Genomic DNA, 19,752 nt, shown 5'->3' on the forward strand with positions numbered 1-19,752 from the left:
TACCACATAACTAATGTGAAAGAGTCATAATCGCTCTAAATTCACCCACTTTAATTTTAATATTGTTCTCTGAAGATCAGAACTATTAAAATAATTGTCTGTTATAGAGAACAATTTTTATCTATTTTCTTTATAATTTCACCACTTCACTTCACAACCACAATTTCTGATCACTACTGTTCTAACAAGGGTAATACCTCCTGGCTGGAGGTCGCATAAACTACTAAACCCCGTGATTATGCGAACACGTGTGAGGGACAGCGGAGAACCAAGATATACAGCTAAAACATCGTAATTTTCCAACTCGTGTATGAGGGTTTTTATTGGGAAGAGTATGAACCATCCCCGCATACCCCATGTTATGCAGGACCAGTGATCCTTTCTCATTGATTAAAAATATTAGCAATATAGGAAACTGATTGGATCACGTATTCCTATCCCCCTCCATTGATTTTGAAAACTACCCAGGTATTCATCACAAGAAGATAACACCGCTGTGGCCACAAGCGAACTGCATGGTAGAACAGTTCATGGGGAACATAAAGAATGTCCAATGAGTGAAGCTGTCGTAGATCTCCTTTGGACAAGCTCTATGTCAAGTCCTATGAGACTATAGAAACACCCCACACAGCTCCATGGGGAGATGCCGCACTGAGTTGGTATTGGGGAGGACAAGCAGGACGAGGTTACCACAGATAGAAGCAGCGGCATCAACGGAGCACAGCAGCATTGCAGCCAAAGACAAAGAAACTAAAGAAAAGATGAAAGCCTATACAGATGCAAGGCGTCATGCCACCCGGCGCACCTCAAAGAAGGAGACGAGGTGATAAAGCTTCAGCGGCAGCAAAGAAAGTCCGTCAGCCTGTTCTCAAAGGACCTGTTAAAGATTGTCAAGGTGAAGGGGCCAATGATCACGGCTGCTTCAAAACATCACTGAATAACACGGAACAGTTCTCACTTTAAAGGACTGAAGACACTGAATGAAAATTGCCAAGATACTGTGACAGGAGGTAGCGAAGCGATAGATCACAACGGAATGGAAACGGACAAGGGTGAAGGGCCAGCAGAAGGATTACAGGAAGAGACTTGTCCAAGAAGAGCGAGCAGAAGGCTGAAAAGACTTATTGAAGAAATGCAGTGATAGGGATACACCCTCATCATTTCTTTGTTTTGATATATCTTTTCTTTTCCTTTCTCTCTATCTCTACAATTTATTCTCTCTCTCTTCTCTCATAATTTCTTTGTGACAAAAGGGGGAGATGTAGTGGCCTGGGGTGAAAGGCACTAGGACCCTGCACCGGACCACAAGAACTGGACACCACTTCTAGTCAGGGAGTGGACAGGGCAGTAAGAACAAGGAGGGCAAAGGGAAGGATGTGCATGTGGGCAGGGAAGCAACCGAGAGAATAAAGAAAGTAAAGTAACACTTACCTGCGTGATTCTGGGAGGAAGGAGAATATGACACCACTCTTCTTCATCCAGTAGCCATTATTTGCCTGCACATTTCTCCAGTCACCCTCTCTCCACCGTTATCTCTTGCATCCTCCCCTCCCCAAAGATTAGCTCTCTCTTCCTCCTTGCCCTTTGTCATGTCTTCCTTCCCTCTCTTGTGCGCTTCTTTTTTCCTATTTTTCTACAAACTTCTTTCACCTCTCCTTTCCAAAGTGTATCCTTCAACAGTACACTGTGCCCTCTTGTCTCTTCTCTTCTTCTCTCTGCTCAGGCTTCGTAGTCACATGTGTGCTCCCCAGGTATGCAGCTTTACAAATACATGCTATGTACTGGCACTGGGAAGGAGGTGCCTGGGCGGAACCATCCTGATGACTAAAGCAGAAAAGTCTGAGCTTTTGATATAAAAGGTCAAAGTACTTCTTATCTGCCTGCCTGCAGACATATGCTTTGCAGCTACCAGCACAGCAGAACATGCAGTAAAGACCACCAACAAGGAAAACATCTCTTAGAGCAGGAGCAATAACTGTGTTTTTTCTGAAGACATTTTATTGAGCAAAGAACAAAATACATTAGACTACATTGCAGATGTGAAGATGTGATTTGTGACCTCTAACAGTTTACATAATATAGCATTCAGATTTCACATTAGAAAAATTAATACTTTGAAAAAAGATGGCAATGTGAGATCAATCCATGAATCTACAAAGACTAAAATTAAGTGATAGCCTTAGTATAAAGAGCGTGAAAAACAAAAGATGCTGCGTACATAAGATAAAAATAAACATATTTGATAATAAGGTTAAACAAGTAATGCAATATATGGTTAGGAGGGACAGGAGAAGTATATTTCCTTTGCAGTGCATGTAAAATAATGCCTAAATGGCATACGTAGCTGATGACACTTGTAGAAGAGTTTTACCAAGTCAAGTTTAAAGGGGTGTATGATGCTACATACAGCTGGAAACTGACATCAACAATGACCCTGACGGACACGCACACAGAGCCACTATGCGCGACACACTGACGGAGTATGAGGAGCTTGCTGATAGGGAGAGCAGGTTTCGGGGTAAACCGCATATGGCATGGGTATATGGTGAGGGAGACCGGCCGGGGAAGGCTCTAGCAGGTGCGATTAAGCCCCCCAGGTTTTCCACTTATGTAACAACCATACAGGATGCGCAGGGTAACATTCACAGAAACCTTCCTGGACCTGACAGAATATCTAGACGATACAGCATTGGCATGGTTAAGGGATACTCAGTGAAAATTCCTGAACCTAGACCTGGAATTGGACAAAATTACAGACCCCATCATGAAAATGAGATCAGGACGTGCTCCAGGGTCTGACGGGTTACCAATAGAATTCTATAAAGTGTATGCCCCTATTTTAGCTCCCATCCTCCGGGAAGTTTTTTATGCGGCGCGGGAGGAGGGGTGCCTGCCAGAGATTATGCGTGAGGCCCTACTTACCTCCTTACTTAAGCCAGGGAAATCCCCAATGTGCTGTGACTCATATCCGCCCTTATCACTATTCAACTGCGACATGAAAATACTTGCTAAAGCCCTGGCGACCAGGCTTAACTTGCTGATGCAGAGACTTGTGCTGCCTGACCAGGCGGGGTTCATCCCGAGTCAGGCCATGGCACACAACCTCGGAAACCCTGGCTGCGGTCTTGCAGGACATGGACCCCATCTGTGCTGCAGTGGCGGTCTTTCTCGACGCTACCAAAGCATTCGATTCCTTGGAGTGGGATTACCTGCTGGGGTATTGGGTTGTATGGAGATGCCCACTTCCTTCCTTCAATGGATACAGCTGCTTTACTGTTGACCGGTGGCGTCGGTACTCTTAAATGGTATCAGATCATCTCCCTTTCCCATTTCTAGAGGAACGCGTCAAGGTTGCCCCTATCTCCCATCTTATTTGCCCTAGCTATAGAACCTCTAGCTGCTAAATTATGCCAACACCACAATGACAAGGCGTTAATCTATCCCGTCAGGCAACTGCTTATCTCGCTTTATGCGGTTGACATGACATTATATGTTCACAAACCCCTGGACAATTTAAACCCCATACTGAGGGAGATCACTAAATTCGGTGTCATTTCAGGTATACAAATAAATTGGTCCAAGTCTGCAGTGTTCCCCCTAGACTACCCACTGGTCTGGGAATCGGAGGAACTCAAGTACCTAGGCATACACATCACTAGGGACAGAGATGCATTAATGAGAGCGAACTATGAGACTGCCATGGACAAGATTACTGGCTCTTTCACTAAATGGCTGCGTCTGCCCTATCCATGGCAGGACGAATCTCGCGGATCAAGATGGTGCTACTGCCAAAGCTGCTGTATCTCTTTATTAATATACCATATCACCCGGGTAGCTCCTTCTTCAGTTCACTCCGGACACAGCTCACGTGGCTGATATGGGGGGGAAGCAGGCACGTCTTACCCTACGTACTATGATGCTGCCCTACAGTGAGGGAGGGTACTATTGCGCGCAGGCTCACTTCGCGGTGTATTGGTTCCATCCACCCCCTTTATGCCTCACCTAGCGGTGGAGGACGGCTACATGGCCCTGATGCCTCCGGCAGCCTATCTATTCACGTCAGTGAAGGAACGTGGCCGAGACCCTTCTACTGTAGACTGCACTGTCGTAGCCTGGCAGCGAATAGCCCATAAATTGGAATCCCCGATGCTGTACTCTCCTAAAATAACTCTGATCCGCAACCCTTTACTTAAAGTCATGTGCGAAGGGATCTGCCTTAAGATGCTTGAGGGCCTTACGTACACCACTTGGGGAGATCTTTATAAAGGAGGGCAGTTCCGCACTAGGGAACAGTTTTTCGACAAGCATACACCAACAATAATGGACATATTCCTTTATACTCGGCTACGTCAGAGTGTGAGGGTGATCACTTCTGCGTTTCCCAAGGAGCCAGCCACGCTAGACCCCTTACATGCTCTCCTTCAGCCGAAGCCTCCTAGACACGTTGTGTCCCTCCTATACAAACATACACAGGCAGCGATACCATCTCACACGATCAGAGCCCGGCAAGAGTGGGATAAGGACTTGGAAGTACCGTTGTCTGATGAGCAGTGGGAGCGTAGCTGTATACACACAGAAACTATTACCGGTAACAGCAGATTATGTCTCATACACTTCAAATTTTGGCACCGTTTATATCACAACCCGGCTAGGCTACATAGATTCTGCCTCAGAGATAACGACAGGTGCATTAGATGCGGTGGGGAGGGGGCTGACTTTTTGCATTTGGCATGGAACTGCCCCCATGTGGCAACCTTCTGGACACACACATTTGAGGCGCTCTCAATCATGCTAGGGATTCCGCTAGATCCATGCCCATTAGTAGCTCCCTTAGGATTGTCCCAGGACGTTAACACACCACACAAGAAATTCCTAGCTATGGGGCTGCTCCTGGCGAAGCGTCACGTGGCTTGTCGGCGGGGAATGGGACGTGCTCCCAAATTCAAATTTTGGATTCACACTATGACAGCATGGCAAGATAATTTGGGCCACTATGCAGAAATGTTGCCCATCAAGTCATGCCCGAAGGATATTTGGGGGCCACTCACCACCTACCTGCTACTGCAGAACGCAAATACAGGTGGAGACGGGGCAAGAACCGCTACGGAGACGGAGGACATTACCAGGCCTGGAACTGGGTCCCCGTCCTCTCGGGAGAGAATGGATATGTGAAAGTGGGGTGCACTTTAAGGTTGGGAAGATATAGATGTCAACTGATTATCTGTACTAACAATTCGATAGGGACCCCGATATCCTTCAGATGACACCATAGTTTGCTCCTGGGGACCAAATCGAATGCGGCTCTTAAGTCCACAAAAGTAATATATAGATCACCAGGAATTTTATCCGGGCATTGTGCTTTACCCGGTTTAACTGTTTCTAGGACGAAACTTGTTTCCTTCAATTTGAAGGTCAGATTTTCTGCCTTTGCTATAATAATCATGTCCTCTGATATTTTAAAGCTGCTGCTGTGATCAGATTCAGAATAAAGGGCTCAGAAATGGTTCATCCAAGTATCTTCATCTAAGAAGAGGTCCCTTTGGGCTTTACCTGTCCTATTGCCCTTAGCAATCAGATTCCAGAATCCCGCCTGATCATTTGCCTTGGCTGCCTGTAATAGTTCTGCCCATACTTCCTCATCCCATGTTCTTTTTGCGTGATCTAATGTATGTTTATATGTGCACCTTTCCACCCTTATATGTTCTACATCTTTGTCTGTAATAGCTTTGATTAGCTCATACTTCGCTAGTCTGCAATCCTTGTTATACCAAGGTTCACCATTTCTAGCCTTCTTGGAAGTTCATTTCTTTGGGGACTTTACTCAGTACAGGGCCCAAAGCCTCTACCAGCCTGCCATGCAGATCTGACACCCTTGCTTGTCCTACGTCATTTTCCAAATACGAGGAGATTAGATCAGAAAAAATGAAATAGATGCTGGCCATTGTTCTATTGTCCCCAAGAATAAAGGGCCATTTGACTACTCTATTATTCCTCTTTAGTATAATTTCATCATCTAGTCTGCCAGTGTCCCCACCACCAGGTAAAGTTATAGAAAATATTTCTGGTGAGGCTGACAAACTCAAGGGTCGGTGGTCACTCTCTATTCTAGGATCTATTCTGAAATCACGCAAATGACTCCAGCATTTCAATGATACTAATATGTAGTCTATATGACTGCGTGAATTACCTCTATTAAATGTATAAGCTTTTGGTCTATCCGATGGGAGTCTCCCATTGCAGGCCCTAAGACTATGTGCCATTGTAAATCTCAAAAGTTGTGTAGTGGATACTGTACATTTAGCTGCTTGTTCGCTAACCAACTCTGGGATATTATATGCTTCGTCTTCATCTTCCATTAGTTCCCCGAAGCCCACTACAGGCTCGAAATTGGAGTTGAAGTCACCCCCTACTACGATATTTGGGTTATGCCCCAGTAACTCAAGAGCAGAACCCAACTGGCTAATCACAGCTGATTCACTACTTACAGGGCAAGGTCTGTTGTAGATGTTATAAAGGTGTATAATCCTACCATCCTTAGCCGTTAATTTTAGGCCTAATATATCTGGGGAAGAAACATGGTGAGGGGCAATAGCTATTTGTAAAGATACTCGTATCCAGGTCACCAATCCACCTGAGGGCCTGCCTTTTACAGAGGGAGTCGCCCCCACCCAATATGTTTTGTAACCCACTCTATGAGGAGTATCTAGTAGCCAAGTCTCTTGCAGGAGAATAATATCGTGAAGCTCTATGTATTCATGCCAGGTGGAATCCAGCATGTTCCTTTTTAAGCCCGCTATGTTCCAAGATATAATATTTATAGCTGGTGTAAGCCGTGATAATTCATTTTCCAGCCTAGGGATATTGGGGTTTAAATCAGGTACTATTGGTGGACAAAAGGAAGGAGCCTCAATATTTACAACAGAATTGTCACTGAGTCCTTTTAATAATACCATATCCAACACTTCAATAGTTGGTTCTACTTGACCTTGGGGGTAATGGCCCAGCCCTATCTGTTGGTCAAACATGACTCTGTTGTCCATACGTTTTGCCCTTCCATTCGCTGTTAATATGTCCAACCCAACAGTCCTATCCTTTACAAGTCAATCTAGATCATCCAAAGTGGATATGATCTCAAAACAGTTATTCAACCGCACCACTGAATTGGGGTTTGTTTCAAAGCCTCTCTCTTTTGGTCTGTAGAAGTATCCCAGTGGTAGGGTGCTGATGATTGTGTACCCCCGGTCAGACATATCTTTATTATCCAAAATTGCCCTAATCGTTTGTGGCCGCCTAAAATTTACAACCACGCAATCTCCACTTATATTCTTCCTGGATTCACCCACCCAGCCTACCCTACGTAACATCGGAATATCCGCTTCTCTCATTGGATTGAATTGTCTGAATTTTTCTAGCCAATTAATTACTTTATTTTTCAGGCTTAGCCAATTTTCTTTCTGTCCTCTCCTGAGCACAGTAACCCCTGTTAGTATTAGGGTATATGGGCTTGATGCTGGTGGAAACCTAAGAACATCTTCATTGGGAATTAAATCTGTATCTTTTGGGCTATATATGGGGGCTCAGTCTTTTACTTCCTATATTTTTAGGAGGATAGCCTTCCGATGTCTGTTGTGTATTATTTCCTTGTCCGCCCCCGTTACTATTCTATTCCCTGTTGTGTGCTTACTCTTTACACTGGGGCTACTTCCAATCTGTTTGTGACAAATAGTTATTTCAGGTTCAAGTGGGATAGACCGAGATTCTAATAGGTTTCCCTTGTCCTTGCCACGGTCCCCAGTAATGCAGCTTGTACTATTCTGCTGCCCCCATGAATTTTGAAGACAAACTAGCTTCTCTTCCAGAGGTCTTAACGCCTCATTAATGTGCGTGGCTAGGGCAGATATAAGATCTTCTTTTGCGGCATCTAGGGACCTTTTTAGAATCGACTCAAGATCCCTATTATAATCTTCAAGGTCGGTATTATTCCCATTGGTGTTATGCTCTGTCTGGGTGGACACACTCCTCCCAACAATTCTAATTGGAGCAGTGCTAGATGTGGGTTTCCCTCTTTGTGTCACTGCCTCAACCGTCCTGGTCTTTGACTTCCTAGGGAGTACTGATTTCTTTTTTGTATCCTGTTTTTTTACCGGCAGCTGTTTCTGGTTCCTTAGTCTAGTCCCTATTCGTAGACTAGAAATGTCGGTTGATTCAATTGAAGTGGACTGATTTGTACAGTCAAAAGGTAAATCATCCTCTATTTCTGTTCCTGTCGACATCTGCAATGGGATTACTGGAGTCCCTGAAAGTCTTGGTGGATTACTCTGCAAAAAAATAGGATCTAAGGACAACCTCTTTTCAGCAATTTGAATCTTGTGATTTAAGAGGGATTCTGCCCTAAGAATAAAGGCGTCCAAAGTGCCTGCCGGACCTTTACCCTTACTCATGTTTACCCCTACTTAATCCAGTTATATAAAGGTAAAAATAAGAGAGGTACACACGAGTTGACAATAAAGCCCAACAATGGTGAAAGACGAAAATGAATGACAGAACCGGCTACTTCTTCAAGTTCTTTCTTACCGGTAGGCCAAGTCTTCTTTATCTGGGGCAAGATGTTAGAGAAATGGCCCAGTCCAGTCTCTGTCAGGCTATGACGGGCGCGGACAGGCCCGCCCTTGGCCCGGGCTTTGCCCGGGCACTCCCATGCGTGTCCCGCACTGAGGGAGTGTATGGCCGGTCTTAAGGGCCTCAGGCGCCCTGTTACCGCGTCACTGCCGTGCACGCCGCGAGGCCCCCTGGGAGTTGAAGTGCGGGGCCTCGCGTGTAACCAGCGTGTCTCCGTTCGCTCCACCACCAGCAGGGGATTGAGGCACCAAAGGGTCCGGTAGAAGACTGCTCCACCAAGGGTCCAGGTAGGGAGCAGCAACAATGATGCCCGCAGCACCCTCTAACTGTGGAGCACTTTTAAGACTCATTTTCCTAACGTTGTATTTGTGTGGCGCTGCACAGCACACACGCAAAGTAGGAAAATTATTAAGAATGTTTTTGTACTAGAAGGGTCTCCTTCAGTACAAAACCTATGCATAACTGAATGCACACAGCATTGCAACATAATGGAAGAGCATGTGGGTTGGCACATGGAAGCCTAAAGTGTGCCGGCTCATGGGCTGGAGGAAACCAGCACCATGTTGTAGTACAAATTGCGTTATTCTGCCATCTCCTTTAACTTTCATACAACACAGCACTGCAACTTAGGTTGCTGCACTGTGTTGTGTGAACATTTTGTAAATCTCCCCAATATTTTCTCTGCTTTAATTAACAGTATTAGTGTAGTCCACAATAACTAAACATGACTCATTGGTTGCCTCATTAGGTAATGTCAACCCCATTCTTTTTATTCTTCTGAACAGTTTTTTATTTTATAAAAAGCATTGTTTGAGGCTGCCAGGTGTATCCCATTGTCCCTCTCATACTTTTGTACCATCTGTGGATGTGTGAGGTCTTTCACAGGAGGTCTCAAATCATCTTAGTAATTCATGAGGATCTAGTCACAGGAGACACTGTACAATGCATGTTATACATTTCTCCACTTTTTTATCAATTGCAAATTTTGGATAAATGCCCTGTGCTTTTTAAAACCACTATAGCCTTTCTGACTGAAGTTGTGCTCTCTTTTTTTGGTTCAGGTGAATTGCCAAGATGATGATGGGGTTTTGGTGGGAGATTGGAGTGGTGATTACTCAGATGGGACTGATCCTAGCAGCTGGAATGGAAGTGTAGCCATTCTGCGAGAGTGGGGCCAACATAGCTACTCACCAGTTGAATATGGACAATGCTGGGTCTTCGCAGGTGTGACCTGCACAGGTATGTTACTAAGTGGCAATATTCAAAATAGTATATTTCTGTCATATGTCAAAGTGAAGTAGTGTGGCTCACTGGTTAGAGGCGGCAGACCCGAGAGCAGAGGACGGCCCGAGACCAGGGTTCGATTCCCGGCGCGGCAGGTTTCTGGACCAGGGTCAGCGGACTCGATAATTCTCTCGCCTCGGTGCCCACTCTGATCAGCGATCACACTCGGCAACTCTGGGCATTAGCTTGCCTCATCTTCACTAACGGCCCCACCAGACCGCCGGGGATGCCTGGTCTCACCCTGGAGATACCCATTAAGGGACCATCTCTCAGGGAAGCCAGGAAGGGTTTTGCAGCGGTCGAAGCGCCTTGGGACCCTACGGGTAAGTAGTGCGCTATATAAATGCCTATACATTTACATTTACATTTACATTCCACAGTAGTATATCACCACATTATGTGGCATTTATTAGAAGTGATAGTTTTTCAAGAGGAACTTAGAAACATTCTTTCTCACTGATCACCTTCACAAAGATGCCATTAGTAAATCAAGCGAGCGAATCAGCTGTCATATACTACCTGTATGTGCCTAGGTTGTTCCTAAGGCGGGTGTCTCTCCCTAGAATTTAACTGAAGGCAAAAAAACAATGGTCTGGAATGCCGCTCAGATTGATTGCCAGTGACCGAGATTATGTCAAGCATTGTTTCCATCAGCTTGTTTTTTGGATCGAGCCAGAGCCAGCGCGGAAGAGCTGCTCTGGCAATCTGTTGTAGGTAGAGTATGGAGGAGAAGCCCCACCCATATTTTTCATTGGCTTGTGTCTTTGTCCTTCGTAAATATTGGCATTTGATTCCTTATTAGGCTTGTTAGTCCCTCCTTAGTATGACCATGTCATCATTTGTATCCTCCCATGGCTACTGGCCCCTTTACTTGGTTGTTACACGGTACCTGTACTTTTTTTCCTTTATTGAGCTTCTCCTACATTAGGCATGATGACGTGCTTCGCTTACATTCAGCTGCCATGCCCACTTTCACTTTCGAAGCATGGACAATGGCGGCCTTTTGCTTGCAATGCCATAGGTCTTGCATTTAAATGCGAGACCTATGCATTGCAAATATATATTTGTTTAAACGTCTTTAGCACAGAAAGGAAAACAATGTGAAGGCAGGAGTCTCCGAGCGAGGTGTCCCTTCTATTCGCTCCTCAGAATGCTGGGTAAGCTGTATCACGGCGACATGGTGTCATTTGTGGGGTGCTACATCATTTCAAGGGTAGGAAGGGTGTGGGGAGAAGACAGAGAATCATCTTCAGGCACAGCTTCCCAAATGGTAGAACAAAGCTTGACACAAAGCATTAAGCAGGAATTTGAGGTGTGGAAACAGGAACCTTTCCGAAATTATAGCTGTTCTGGGAGCCGGTGGGTGCCCCCTTCACACGGCACAGCCCGTCTCTGAGCAAATGAGGGCCCGCTTCCGTTGCATGTTCGCTTTCCAGGATTTTATTTTTAATGTCCTTGGTACGTCAAAGTTAAAATTCACCTGTGACACCCACGCCCCCAACCCACACCACACACTTTTACCCCACTGACACACTCAGAATGCAGACATTTTTATTTTCTGCCAGAAGTGATTTATATCACCTTTGGTCTCCTCAGAAGTTGACAACATTTTTGTTGTTAATCGGCTTCATTGTGATGCTAAAATCTGTTTTACAGAAGGATTGTCAATGTAATTTTTATTGTGATGATAGAGAAAAACATCAACAGAGATATAATCGTTTTTATTTAATAAGTAAATGGGCATTATAGTTTTTATTTGAACATACTTAAATAAATTCCGCTCTATGAGATATGATAGGAGTGTGCTGGCTTGTTGTAGTATGCTTAAACTAACAACTAGTGATGCTTTTTCTCACAGGGCACTTTGCTCGGATTGTTACCACCTGTCTCAACATTCGTTGGACAGTTCCTACTTTTTTGGGAGAAAGTTATCATTCTTGTCATGTACCTTAACCTCCAGTAGAAATTTCCATGACATCAGCAAAATATTTTTGTGTGTTCTGTCTTTGCAGCTCACTTGTATTTCTCGGGTGCCCCAAATGCCTCCGTATTTACTCTGTAAGCACTATTTACTTTATTGAGTTTCTCTTATTGCAGGCTGGATATGTGCTGCTTCAGCTGAAACCGTTTGTGTTCTTTTAAGCAGCACAGCCGCCCCGGTTACACTGGTGCTTGCATTCAATTGTTTAACCCGGAATTGTCTTGTGTCTGTTTAAACTCCCTCCCCCATGTAAAATGGATTTAGAAATGATTAGCGAATTAAGTTGTGTGAATTCCAGGTAGCACATAATCCTGTGCTAATGGGCTGAAGCGGACAACAGCACATCTGTGTTATATGTCATCTGTACTAAAGCCACCTGACAGGTTTTTTCAAAAGCCTTTTTTATTAACATCACCACCACCACCCTAAATACCTCCACCAATACCAGCACCACCAATTCCACCACCTCCACCAATACCACCACCACCTATGCCACCACTAATGCCATCACCACCAATACCACTAATACCAATACCACCACCTCCACCACCACCAATACCGCCACCAGTAATACCACCAATACCACTACCAATTCCACCATCACAACCAATACCACAACCATCACCACTAATAGCACCAATACCACCACCAATACCACCACCTCCAACACCACCAATATCACCACCACCACCACCAATAACACCACCACCATTACTACCACCACCAATACCACCACCACCAACACTTCACTCTTTGTGTCTGTGTAATTTACAACACTTACACATCTTCTTCATCGAACTATTTATCACTACTTTGAAGATGTCGCAGGCCGGTTTTTCCTCAGATATTTACGATCTAACAAGCAGTCGAGAAGGCCCTTTATTGCAATGCAAAAGGTCTCACATTTGCGACAGTTTGAGCTGTTAGTATTGTAAATGACAATGCCCTGACAGGTTGTTTTCAAAAGCTTGTTTTATTAATACCACCACAACCAATACCCTCAATACCACCACCATCAATACCACTAGCACCAATTCCACCACCACCAATTCCACCACCTCCACCAATACCACCACCTCCACCAATACCCCCACCACCAATACCACCACCAATACCACCAATACCACCACCACCAATACCACCACAACCAATACCACCACCGCCACCACTAATGCCACCAATACCACCACCACCACCAATACCACCACCACCAATACTACCATCACCACCACTCATACCACCTCCACCAATACCACCAATACCACCATCATCAATACCACCAAGACCACCGCCACCACCAATAACTCCACCAACACCACCAATATCACCACCACCAATACCAACACCACCATCAATACAACCACCACCAATACCACCACCACCAATACCACCACCACCAATAGTACCACCACCAATACCACCACCACCAATACCACCATCACCACCAATACCACCACCAATACCACCACCACCAATACCGCCACCACCATCAGTATCCCACCACCAATACCACCACCACCAATACCAACAGTACCACCAATACCACCAATGTCACCACCACCAATACCAGTACCACCACCACCAATACCAATACCAAAACCATCACCAATACCACCACCACCAATACCACCACCACCAATACCACGACCACCACCACCATCAATACCACCAAAACAAATACCATTACCTCAGCGCCTCTCGCTCACTGGTAATAGGAGGGGCACTGTACAAGGCCAGAGATACAGCCAAGACCATAACTCCCACCTTCCATGCCTGCCATAAAGCACTGCCCGCCCTGCACCAGGAGGTAAAGCCAGGGCCCTACTACAGCTGGAGTGTTTTTTATTAGCCCAAACATAGCATTGACATTACGCAGTGCCACACTGCACACTCAAATCAGGGAGAGGGCAGGAAATAGCCCCCCCTCCTGCTCTTCCTCCTGAGCCACAACAGTATAATCACAGAGCAAAAGGTGTTGGAGCACTTTGTTAGTGTTTATAGCTCGGATCATATGTAACTCTCACTTCACACTTTGAGTCTGTGTAATTTACAACACTTCCACACCTTCTTCACTGCACTATTTATCACTACTTTGAAGACGTCACAGGCCAGTTTCTTCCTCTGATATTTAAAATCTAACAAGCGGTCGAGAAGGCCCTTTATTGCAATGCAAAAGATATCGCATTTGCGAGAGTTTGTAATATTAGTATTGTAAATGACAATGCCTTTTATTTGTTTTAAAACCCAAAACATAAATAAAAGGCGTTGTCTATTACAATGCCAATAGCTCAAACTCGCATGAATGCGAGATCTATTGCATTGCAAATGATTGTACCATATTAGTGAACTGAGGGGAGAGTCATTTGTAATGTGCTACTTCTATGTGTCCTAGGTTGTTGGTGTTCAAGGGGACATTATTATAGTGTATTAAATCTAACAAGAGACTTTTTTGTGTAGAGTACATCCTGAAGTCATATATATCAAGGTATTCTCAAATGTTATGATGAAGCAAAATGAGGCGTCAGTGTGATAATGTATTTGTCTAAATTCGCACAATTTGGTCGATCTCGGAAGCCACAGTTCATCTAAGGTGTCCTGGTTTCACTTTGTGCAATTCAGACTATAGATGGATATCTCTTTCTCTCTCCTCTTTTACATTAAAGGTTCATAGTGTGTATTTAATAAATCAAACATGATGTATTAAATAAATGCAGGTATTGCATAATAAAGTTGACACAGGAAGTGATTCCATTCAAAAATCTTTATTTCGGCACTAGCATCAAAGGCCATAAAAGAACAATCGCTAAAACGCAATACATCATAAGACAATATAAAACATTCAAATATACGTCCAAGGATCAGTACCACATGGGCCAAACAGTGCTATAGTTAATCAGAAATACTATCCCTAGCACATATTGCTTTCCAGATATAAGAGATGACACTAAAACATTCAGCAGGGAACTCCATAGGGCACAAAAAATGCATTGCAGGCTTGTGGTCCCCTGATACTGCGTGCAATGAAAATTGATTTTAAAAAGTACTTCTTTAAGCACAAATAAAATTCGCAAAAAAAGCATAAAGTGCCGAGTGTTTTGTTTTGAGATTCCGTCACATGGGCTTGGAACAGGAACTCTTTGCCATTGGTTAATGATGGGGAAAGCTATGAGGTGATGTACAATGCCTAGCCGCAGTCTAGTCAGAACGAAATGATGTGTATTTGACACCAAGGGGAAATACATTTTGAAACCCTAAGGCAAGGCGTATGACAAACATGTGACAAGCAGGGGTTTCCTAGCTTCATCAAGGGCTCTTTTTTTCTGCCCACACAACAGATAAAACTGTCTTCCCCTCCGACCTTTGGAGCATAAGAATTCAAGACCACTCGTGCAGCCCAAGAAAACCGAACGCCAAATTGAAGGTGTCATAAATATAAGACAACCACGGGATTTGGAAAGCATAATTGTACGTTAGACAGTCCCGTATGTTGCCTTAGTAAATTCTATCTCTGGGTTGGCCAATATTGAATGCCACAGTAAAATATGGTTTGAGTAAACACATGTCATCCAAGTGAGTTAACCCCACTTAAGAATAATGGATGATGTCGATGAAGGGGGAGTACAGAAAAGGCACCTTAAAAAGGCATTTTTCTGAGCCTGTAAAGAGCTGTTAGACATCTGACCACACACACCCCACCGTAATTAGCGGCTGCTAGTGCTCTTGCTTTGTAGATGGTAATCATATCCCTTATAGGGCAGAGGCAAGTTTGCAAGAGAACTTAAACACACCCTCACACTGTTCTTCTTGAGCTGGGCATTCTTTATGTGTTGGACTCAAGAGCCATTACTAGGGAAGAGAATGCCCAGATAACTAAAGGAATTCAACTTTGTAATGGATGTGCTCTCCAAGAAAAAAGGCCTAACCTTCTGTGGAGTTTTACCACAAGACATTACAAATGTATTGGTTTTGCAGCTATTTCATTTCTTGGATTCCATGAATCCCACAAAGGTGTCCTTTAATCGCTGCAGTCTGAAGCGATCCCAGATAATAGGACCACATCATCTGAATACAGGAGGATGGGAACCATGTGACCAGCAACGGTTGGTGCACTGGCATGCCAGGACCAAAGAATATTATCTCCACCATTTATATAAAGTTGAAATAAAAATGGGGCCAACACACACCCCTGTCTCACGCCTTCATAAACCTAAAAGAGGGGTAATCTTCTCAGGTGGGACCATATCGTACAACAGCTGTAAGATTCCAATTCAGCTGAGAAAGAAGACAACCAGTATTCTTAGGAGCCTCATATGAAAGCAGGATATGCCATAGAATTGAGTGGTCCACTTGATCAAAAATGCTACTAAGGTTGGCAAAACATAAGTAAAGAATGCTGGCTTTGCCTTTGTGTATTTCCCAATCAGAAGTTTGAGATTTACATATTGTTCCACTGGCCTAATTCCCTTCCTAAATCCAATTTATCAATCAAATGCCCAGTTGTCCAGTCCCTGTAAGACAACCCTGTCCAGGAGTTTTGCAGATGAATCCAGGAGGGAAATGGGGCAGTAGTACTTCGGGTTGGACCTGTCCCCCATCTTGAACATAGGGAAAACATTGAATTAGCCCATGTCAAGGGTGCTGAAACCTTTGCCTTCGCATTGAAAACTCTACTCAATATTGTGCCCCATTTTTCACCCATACCAATGAAAGCATCAACTGGGAGCTCCTCGGGTCCTGGGGCTTTACCTTTGGCACAACCTTTCAAAGTATCAAGGACCTCATCCAGGCCGAAATCCAAAGGCATGCATTTCCTAAAAATGGGGATCATTTTTGCTTCTTTCGGAGTCAAGAAGCTGAGCCTTGACAAGTTATTGACTGAAGGATCAAAGACCCTTTCACATTGATCTATCCAAACTTGTAAGGGAACATGTGATGCTCATTCAGGAATAGAATCACTTTTAAAAAATGGGGCATTTATGTTATTCCAAAAAGTGTTATCATTAGTTTCAGCCACCGGGGCCAGAATTAACTAAGCATTTTCCCTTAACTCCTTTTTCCTAGAGGCTAACGCCTTGCTATAATATATTTCCTTAGAGGCTTAATGACAGAATAGTCTCTTGGGGTGCAATTGAGGGCAGCCCTCAACTTTTTGAAGTCCTGATTGAACCAACCATGTCTATAACACAACCCTATCCTAGCGGGATGCAACAAGAGGAAATGAAGAGCCCCAATAATTGACTCAAAGGCAGAGACCAACTCATCATTATCCACACCAGGGGCTGGACAAAGATCAAACTCATTTGTCTTCAAGGTTAGCAACCTTCGGAGTATGTACTTAAGGTCAACTCCTGACCATCTACTCCGTACACTGTTCTGCCTGACAAGGACAATATTTAATACGCCGTTAGGGGCTATAGGACAATCGGCATGAAGAATCATAAAACACACTATTGGGTTGTTATCACTTACAGCAGTTTGTTTGACCCATAATATTGGAGACTAAATGATTGACGGTGGAGCTAATGAAAAAATTGTTGATTGTAGAGTGTGCACCTCTCCCCACAAATGTATGAATCTGTGGATGACAAATGGTGTTATGGTCATGCACCAGCAATAGTTCATGTCTGTGGATCAACATTTATAAAGCCTTACCGTTCGCACTATGTAGGAAGTGAGAGGTACCAACTCCTGCCTAATTTGTAAGATCACTCATCCATCTAGTTGGATGGCTACATCTTTGGATGTTAAAATAGTCGGCCCATGCAATTGGACAGGCAACATTTTAAAGCCCTAGAAAAGAGTCTGTCAACTTCCAGAGCATTAACATTACAGTGGGTGGAGCGAGCGCATTTTTATAAGAATGTATTAGGATCAATTCAATCCCAACTTCAATGATTATAACATAAATTAGCAGTAAGGGAAAGAGGTGATAGATCTTCTAATGATGGCTGGCAGCAAGTTACAAATCAACATCTGAAACCCCCTTTGGCACGAACTGCATATAATGGTATAAATAGGAAAGAGAAACCTTCAGCATGCAGATGGTCCACTCGCCAAGTTTCCTGGATCCAGATTATGTGAGTGGTAGAGATAATATCAAGCCAGTCTGCGGCAGTTACCTTATTCTGAAGCACTGAGATGTCCCATGAGATAAGGCCACATGACTCATTATAAACAGATTGGACAAAAGGGCTGGCTGGACCAGATTCATTAAAACTCCTTGTGAATGTCTCATTACCAGACAACGGGGGAGTACTTTAGGCAGGAACATTAAAAACTGCTGGAGGCATGTTTGCATATCAGGGAGATGAACTAATGTAGTCCGGAAAATTGCTCAAGCCAGAGATATTGGTGAGTAACCACTACATCTAAAAGTCAATCTACCACCTGCAAATAATTTAAGGCATTCTACCTATTTGAAAGTGAAAGGGGAAAAGGATGATTACCTGCAGTAGGGAAGACCAATGGTTGAAAATCAGAACCAACAGGTGGCTGGGATAGGTGTTGATAGAAAAAACCTAAGGGAAGAAGCAAAACATATCCCCCTTGGAAAGATCAAACAATGCATTATGCAAGATCTCTCCAGCAACCCCTGGATGACTAAAGTTAAGGATGACACAATCCCCATCAAGATATTTTCTAGATGTGCTTGTAGGAAGGTGGATATCTGACTATATGGTTACCCCAACTTTTTGCCTAGTGTTTAGCTGGTTTTTTACTTAGTTGGCCTGGGATCCTGCTATTCAGGGCCGCAGGCTATCTGCTCTCTCTGTAAAATGGACTCCTTGTACTTTAGGTGGGAATTGGGACACCTTTGTGAGCCCCTGTATAGTGTACCATAGGTACCCAGGGCATAGGTGCATCCAAGGCCTACCAGGGGCTGCAGCATGTATTATACCACCCCTGGCTGGCCATCCAAACTGACACCACAGGCTGATCACTCAGCTTGGGCAAGGTGGTGTAATCACCCCTTGCTTAGATATAGTATACCTATATCTACCCTTATATATAAACACATATATACCTATAAGTAACTCCTATGGCAGGCCTTGACAATCCTGAAGGCAGAGTGCTTGGTTTTATGTGTGATGGTGCTCTAGCATGAGCTGAGCCCTTCTGCAGCTTTCGGAACCATGTCCTTATAGCTGTTCTATGACATAGCCATACCATATACTCTTAAGTGCATTGTAATCCTCGCGGTTAATGCTAACTTTGGTTTGGCTTTATCAAAACATGTCGTGTAAGGTGTCAAACACTTTGGAATACTACCTCCCCGCCAGTCCTGGTGGCGGGGGTAGCATTCCACCCTTCTAGAGGGAGAAGACATGTAGTTACTGCTTTACCCGGTTAGAGTTAAACAGAGCCTCAGCATCACAAAATGGATGCTGCTGCCACAGACACGGGTATGACCTCCTGCGGCTGGACAAAACTCAGGCAAGGGAGGCCTGTACAATAGGTTTCCTGCCGAGGGAAATGCTAGCACCTCCCCAGACAGACTGTAGTGTATTGGGGCAGGGTGGGTTCAATGGAAAGATGCTTTTCCAGACACTGCCTGGGGCACACAAGGTGCTCTATGCATAGCCCGGTTCAAACCAGTTGCTGGGGCACTCCAACCCCAGCTCTGGCGTGAAACTGGACAAAGAGAAAGGGGTGTAACCACCCCCTTCTCAGGGTCCACCCATAGGAGGGACCTAGCAGGTAATCCAGCCCCTTAAATCAGTATAAAGATAGGAGCTGTGTCTAGAGACATTAGATTATCCTGGACTGAAACTCTGAAATGAACCTCTTGGACCTTCGACGTTCTATACCAACTAGAAGACTGAAGACATCTCCCTTGTGGTCAAGGAGTGACCACCCTGTGCAAACAG

The 19,752-nt window shown here is 44.3% G+C and overlaps 1 protein-coding gene across 1 annotated transcript in view; it reads left to right on the top strand.

The window, feature by feature from the left end:
* The window catches only part of LOC147705981 (protein-glutamine gamma-glutamyltransferase E-like), a 263,890-nt gene that overhangs the window by 128,817 nt on the left and 115,321 nt on the right, over nt 1-19,752 (top strand). The window contains exon 6 of the mRNA XM_086932440.1: nt 9,681-9,858. Within this exon, the coding sequence (XP_086788566.1) occupies nt 9,681-9,858 (178 nt within the window). The remainder of the gene's footprint in view (nt 1-9,680; nt 9,859-19,752) is intronic.

This window comes from Lissotriton vulgaris, chromosome 7, assembly GCF_964263255.1.
Source record: "Lissotriton vulgaris chromosome 7, aLisVul1.2, whole genome shotgun sequence".
Taxonomy (NCBI): Eukaryota; Metazoa; Chordata; class Amphibia; order Caudata; family Salamandridae; genus Lissotriton; species Lissotriton vulgaris.